General features: G+C 43.6%; 1 protein-coding gene across 1 annotated transcript; it reads right to left on the reverse strand.

Annotated features, from left to right (window-relative positions):
* Positions 1-5,101: 5,101 nt before the first annotated feature.
* LOC134023810 (piggyBac transposable element-derived protein 4-like) lies at positions 5,102-6,898 on the reverse strand. Its single transcript, XM_062466172.1, has 3 exons — positions 5,473-6,898; positions 5,308-5,363; positions 5,102-5,233 (listed from the first exon to the last, which is right to left on the reverse strand). The coding sequence occupies exons 1-3, from the start codon at positions 6,896-6,898 to the stop codon at positions 5,102-5,104; spliced, it is 1,614 nt and encodes a 537-aa protein (XP_062322156.1).
* Between the last annotated feature and the right edge of the window lie 629 nt (positions 6,899-7,527).

Here is a 7,527-nt window from a genome sequence, read left to right on the forward strand (position 1 = left end):
AGGTTAGAGCTCTGTGCAGCACTTACTGGAGCTCAGCTGGCGAAGGTACTAGAGAAGGAGCTTACCCTGAAGATAGACAAAACCATCTGTTGGACTGACTCCACCACTGTTCTGACGTGGCTCCAGTCAGAGTCATGCAGGTTTAAAATCTTTGTTGGCACAAGAGTTGCAGAAATTCAAGAGCTCACGGATGCTCAAGTATGGCGCTACGTGGATTCGGCGAGGAATCCAGCAGACGATATTACCAGAGGCAAGACCTTGAGGGAGCTCGCCAAAGCCAACAGATGGAGCCAGGGACCATCATTCCTCCTGCGCGGTCCCGCTGAATGGCCAGGGAATCCTACTACCAAATCCGAGGAAGATGCATCAGAACTCCGGAAGCCCACCTTCTGCGGTGTCGCCTCTGCAGTGTCTAGTTCCCAAACAGCAAAGGTGGTTCAGTGCAAGACGTGGAAAGAACTAGTGGAGGTGACAATGCAGGAGCAACACGGGGCGGCAAACCAAGGCGGTGACTACACCACAGAGGATTATCTGGAAGCTGAGAACCGTATCTATCGGAAGGTTCAGCAAGACAGCTTCCCAGACGAGCAACGACTCCTGAAGGCAGGTAAACCCGTTCCTGTCAGCAGCCGCCTAGTTACTCTGGCACCCGAGTTAGACGAGAACAGGGAGCTTATTAGAGTTGGAGGTCGACTCCGTCGAGCAGAAGGCATGGAACCGTGCACAGTGCATCCCATTGTTCTAGACCCTAGTGTGAAAGAAATGTTGGGCCTATGTACAATGAATGTGTTTTAGGATAAGTTTACAGTTGGTTAAGAAGCTTGATACAATGTATGTTGATTAAACTCCATTTGGTAGAGATGCCACCTGTAGTTTTATGACACCTAGCTAGGAGACGTGAAGTCTAAGAGACGGGAAGTTTGGGTGACCTGAGAGAGTTCTTGTCACCTGGGGGGAAGAGACAGTTGGTCTGAAGACAATGTGGATTCAACTGTATTGTTCTAAGGATTTAACCAATGACAGAAGAGATTTGGTATAGCTGCATGTCTGTAGGATGGACCAATGACTTTTGAGAACTGTCGTATCTATAAAATGGTCTGTTGAAGAATGTTCTGGGGGGTTCAGGGCCATCAGCTGGGTAGTGCTGGTGGGCTGGATTCTCCCGGTTCCATTCTAGAATGCTGGATGGAGCTGTATAGAATTGTCTTTGTGTTATTGTCTTATGTTTGTGTGTCGATGATGTTATGTTGATAACGTTATTATGTTCAAATCTACGTCAAATAAACATTAACTCTGTACTTCACCCGACTTCAGCTTAAACGATTGATTCTCTCAAAAACTTCCACGACACCTAGTCATCTGTTTACAAAACTCCTGATTCAAGACTACGACAACCGTCTGTGCCATCCCGGCCCTGAGAGGGTGTTTGCTGAAATTCGACGCACATTTTGGATCCTACGAGGAAGGGAAGCCATCCGTCGCTTCCACCTCACCTGCACAGACTGCCGGAGGTGGAAGGCCAGACCGGCTGTCCCCAAGATGGCTGACTTACCAACCGCACGCCTACGACTCAACAACCCAGCCTTCCATTCGACAGGCATGGACTGTTTTGGACCCTTTCCCGTTAAATTGGGGAGGCGGACAGAGAAGAGATGGGGGATCATATTCAAGTGTCTCACTACTAGATGTGTTCACTTGGATCTCTTGACCAATATGGATGCTGATTCCTTTCTAATGGCTCTTCGGAGATTTACTGCTCGTCGTGGGATACCTGCTGAGTTGTTTTCTGACCAGGGAACAAACTTTAGAGGAGGAGAGAGGGAGCTGCGCGAAGCCTCCGCTGCTATGTCGCCAGGTCTGCAGCAGCAGCTGGCTAAACAGAAGATCGCCTTCCGTTTCAACCCTCCTGGTGCACCTCACTTTGGGGGAGCCTGGGAAAGAGAGGTCCGCTCCGTCAAGGTCGCACTCTACACCACCGTGGGGAGTCAGTCTGTGACGGAGGAAGTGCTGAAGACTGTCCTTATAGAAGTGGAAAACATCTTAAAGGTAACTGACTTCTTGTCGTCTGACTTAGTCTTCAAAGTTCTGTTCTCTCATTCATCTGAAGTGATTAACACAATGTTGAATCCTATCAACACCAAAATAACTTCCATAAACAAGTGTGACCCATTATCATTACATATCCTCAAAGAAAAATCCCATCGAAAAATATAAATTAACAAAACTTGACCACTGAGCCCCTGAGAAGTCTAAAACTTCTTCCCATCAACAATCATTAAACAGTATCACTTCTCCAAAAATTGAACTCTACAAAATACATCTATCAATACTCAAATAGTTTCTCTAACCTTAACTGTGAAGCTTATCGTGTTTAAATTCCTTTTCTCATAATACTTGTCCCACATATGAAGAACTGACTAAATGACTATGCATCCATTACAAATCCTCTTGTATGCTAAAATAATGCATTCTCCTTGATATCACACAAACTGTAGAGGCATGATCTTTCCATGTGTTAACTTAGCAAAATCTCAAGATAGATGTTTTATGCAGACCATACAACCTCCATTTTTTATTCTCATATCCTTCCTTTTTCCAAAACGCATTTTCTTGTGGATTAGTCCAAGTTCGAATCTCCATTCCACCATTCCTTTCTCCATCTGTCCGCTGTATTCTGTAATTCTTATCAAATATACTCAAACAAAACAAAATTCTCACTCTGGGTTAAATACAGTCCAATATTTTCAACTCAGCAATATCATATCAAACCCTCACAATCCTATCACAAATCCAAACTACTGAAGCTAAATTCATAAAACCATAAAACCCCCATAGTCACTCTCTGTTTGGATCAGTCAGTCATCAGTCAGTCATAAATTCCTAAACGTCATCTCTTCCTCTCTAAGAAGCCTGCGCTTCCCTTAACCCTTTGACGCGTAAGTTCTAAATTTCTTGACTGGTCCCCCAGAGTGAGTTTTTTATGCGCGTGATTTTGGATCAATCTTAACGTTCCAGAAAATGATTATGACGCATTAATATTGAATTGCTGTACAATTTAAGCATTTCTTTGTTCGCATTTTAAGTTGAACCTGTTGTACCCCGTATCTGTGACCAGGGCACAACAACCCATGATTGTTTTTTAGGATATTAGCCCCCCCCCCTACTTGGATGTATTTCCTCCTCTTCGATGGACCATGTGCGACCTTCGTACTTTTTATGGCTACGTTTTTCTGGTGAGTGAATTGTTTGTTCAACTCAAGTTATAACACCTAACGCTATAGCTATATGTAGCTAGGTATTGTAAGTATATGTACGTATGTTATCAACTACTAGCTAGCTCGTAGTTGAGTGTAATTTATCTAACGTTAGCTAGCTGTTGCTAACTCATGGCTATGTTACGTATCTTGTGAATACAAAAGTCTTCGGCCCAATTGATTGTAATGCAACGATTATTGTTCTCTGCCAGGCTTCCATCTAGTAACTTATTTTATGAACACTTTATTTACCCATATCGTGCTGTATGGTACCTGAGTAAATTGTACAGGACGCTAAACCACAGGAGAAATGTACAAAAGACACAGTAGTTCAGTATTTTCAAACAATTATATTTATTTTATATAATTTAAAAACAGCTTTTCCAGAGGGAATCGAAAAACCAGTCAGCCAATTTGAGCCAATAAAGGCAAGACTGGAAAATTATTCCCTGACCCCTCGCAAAAGGGCGATCAAGCAAGCTCCTGGAAAACCTTAAGATTCTAGGTTCTAGGTTGCCTACTCAACGGCCAAGGTAGAAATGTGTTTACCTTTTTGTAGTCTTATCTGAAACAGAAAGAATAATTAGTGCATAATAGTAATAAAACAAGCAATAGCTTGAAGTCCATCTGAAATATATATAACCAATAGTTGTATTTTATGGAAAGCACAATTACTACACTGAAACAACTCGCAAAAAGGCTATCAAGCAAGCTCCTGGAAAACCTTAAGATTCTAGGTTCTAGGTTGCCTACTCAACGGCCAAGGTAGAAATGTGTTTAGCTTTTTGTAGTCTTATCTGAAACAAAGAATAATTAGTGCATAATAGTAAAAAAAGAGAAAAGATATAACTTGAAGTCCATCTGAAATATATATATATATATATATATATATAACCAATAGTTTTATTTTATGGAAAGCACAATTACTAGACATTGAAACAACTGGATAGCTTGAAAGTTATCTGAAACAGAATGAAGTTAGTTGTTTTGGCTCCAGATGGGGGCTCCGGTCCTGTTTTCTTGAACCATTCTTAGTCTGGCCCCTCACCTGAGACCACTTTGTCTTGGGAGACCCTACCAGGAGCACTAGGCTCCAGACAACACAGCCCCCAGGTTCATAAGGACACACAAACCTCTCCACCACGATAAGGTGATGGTTCTAGGAGAGGGGGTTAGTGTTTTTTTTTTTTTTTTTTTTTTTTATATAACAGGAACTGAACAGGAACTGGATATCTGAAACAAAGTTTTTTTTATATTTTTTTATAACAGGAACTGGATATCTCGAAGAATATCTGAAACAGAAAAGTTTTTTGTGTGTGTGGGGGGGGGGGGGGTTATAACAGGAACAGGATATCTGAAACAGAAAAGTTAGATGTATGACAGTTGTATGTTATGTATGTGTATATTTCAATGAGACCTGGAAATCTGCTACGTGTACCGTTGGCTTTTAAATCCCGCTCAACGCCAAGGCAGAAAGTGACATACAAACCTGCTGCTTGAACCGTTGGCTTTTAAATCCCGCTCAACGGCCAAGGTAGAACGTGAGATCCGTTGGCTTGGTCAGTGGTTGTGGCATGACTTTTTTGTTTTTGTTGAGTTGATGAGATCCTGAGTTTGCGACTGAAGATGGTGGTGGGTTTTTATAGCGTGACATCTTGGCTTAACAAGGAGTCACCCTGTATTAGGGCCTCCTGTCTCATATCACCAAGATGTCATTAGAAAATATGAACCCACTGCTTGAACCGTTGGCTTTTAAATCCCGCTCAACGGCCAAGGTAGAATGATGTGTTTAATAATGTTTGAGGGTGTGATACTCCTCAAAACATGGGGCAACACACAAGGCAACGTTACATGCCACACACATAAACCTGGTCACTTTCCTCTCCTTTCTCCGACGCGAGGTAGACATGCACACCTTGCACTGCCTCCTGGTCCTGCTTCCTTGTGTAGTAGTTTGAGGGACCTCCGAGGGAAAGTGCCTGGCAGTCAACCGCAGAGGATTGTCAGATGTGGGACGGCCACCGGTGGATGGACGTCGAGGTGTATGATGCACCTCGAGCAGCTGTCTCATCAAGTTCAGTCTGTACTCCTGGTAAGTGATGACTCTCCCTATTCAGAATGGAGTAAATGAGTAGGCATTTGAGTAATCACAGCAACAAAATTATTTTAAAAGCTTTGTAAATTATATAATTTGAAATGTATTGTGCATGTCTCTCACCAGACTGTTGACGGTGGACGATGTGGCCATTTAGAACAGCAGTGTCTACCAAGTGAAAGAATACTTTCTTGTACCACTTGGTAGTCTTCCTGGCACATTCGACAAAGCTGTTCACCATGTCTGCCTTGTCCACAGCCCCCATCTTCTTGTTGTAATCAAGAACACAAGCTGGCTTGAGTTTCCTCTCCCCGGTGGCATGATCAATCCTCACCGTGGCTGACATCGTTGATGAATGAACAGTGGTGAGCATGTGAACATCACGTTTGTCATGCCACTTAACGGCCAACTGACTGCCATTTTGCTGAAACTCCACTTCGCCCTTTTTCATTTTAGGGGTGAAGGCTGGCATCCCCTTCCGATTTGCCCGAACGGTCCCACAGGCCCCTGTTCCACGGTAGAGAAGGTGCTGGAACAGTGTCGGACTGCTGTACCAGTTGTCCATGTACAGGATGTGGCCCTTTCTTAGGTGGGGTGCAAGTAAGGTCATCACGACCGAGCCAGATATTCCAAGTCCTGGAAAGTGGGTAATGTCGGTGCTGGATCCCGTGTAAATGATCATGTCCTGCACATAACCGGTCAATACATCACAAAGGACAAAGAATTTGACACCAAACCTATGCCTTTTTGATGGTATGTACTGCCGAAATGCCAGCCTACCCTTCCACTTCATTAGGGATTCATCAACACAGAGGTCTCTGTGTGGTACAAAGACCCGTCGGAATGAGGTGGTGAGAGCACTAAACACATTTCGGATCTTGTGCAGGGGATCATTTACATTAGCGCTTGCACTGTCGACGAAGTGCAAGCAACGGAGGAGAAGAAGGAAGCGGTCCTGGGAGAAGAGTGTGGCGAAGAAACGGGTCAGGAGGATGGGATCTGTGCTCCAGTAGTCGCGGAGGGAGGACTTTCTCACAATTCCCATCAGGAGGACAGCGACCAAGAATGAATACATTTCATTCACGGTTGTCCGCACCCATTTAGCCATCTTTCCTTTCACTCCGGACGGCATCATCTCCTGCTGCACTGAGGCATAGCGGTTTGTTTCCTCCACTATCTCTTCGACCAGTTCTTCTGTGAGGAACAGTTTGAAACACTGAGCCTCGGTGGGGTCTTCGGGGGGGGTCTGCACCCCAGACAGTGTTTCATCAAACACAACTCTAGGTCCAGGGGGAGTGAAATCACTGGCGGCCCACCAGCTCGTGGAATTCACCTCTTCCACTCCATCCCCCATTTCCATGTCTCCATCACTAGAGGGGCCTTCGGCCTCTGGGTTTCCAAGAGCCTCTAGGTTTGGGGGCAGACCTTCATCACTTTCATCACTGCTACTTTGGTCAGTGATGTACTCATCCTCTTCATCGGAATTAAAAAATAATTCGTGGATGTCAATGTTGGTAAGTTTCCTACTTTTGCCCGAACAAGATGCCATTTCTGGACTAATACAGTCGTTTATGTTTGCTGTATGTTCGTTGTTCGTGTTGTCGTGTCGAGTAGCGAGTAGCGAGTAACGAGAGACACTGACAGCAACGTTACGTCATTTGTCATTGAATGCGGAAAAAATCTCAAGTGCTGAGGTATAAATATTTTATTTGCTTATGTTTTCACATATTTTTTACAAATAATGGGCGTATCAGATATTCCGATTATCAAAAATATTAAAATGAAGCTAAAATGGCCTTTTATATGGAAGTTGTACAGATGACAATAAGTTAGCTTCAAAAAGCTATTGATTTGCCGGTCATGTGGGCAGCCATATTTGTTTACATTGCAATGCAGTATGGGTGGATCAGTACGTAAAATAAATTACTTGTAAAAAGTTAGTGTGGTTAAATAAAACGTAGTCTTTCTTTTCAACAGGTTATTGCTACGTACGGTATAATTACTGTTCCGATTTTCAAATATTCACACAGTGATTTGAACATGTGTTTATGATGTGTACACGTTGGTTGTGTGGACAGAGATATGAGCTAATGGCTAATAGCGATCAGGTAGGCTGCCATGTTTTCTCTTACTTTGGTTAGCTTGTCATAGCGAGTGACCGGTGGGAGGGGTCAAATG

Source organism: Osmerus eperlanus, chromosome 7 (genome assembly GCF_963692335.1).
Source record: "Osmerus eperlanus chromosome 7, fOsmEpe2.1, whole genome shotgun sequence".
Classification (NCBI taxonomy): Eukaryota; Metazoa; Chordata; class Actinopteri; order Osmeriformes; family Osmeridae; genus Osmerus; species Osmerus eperlanus.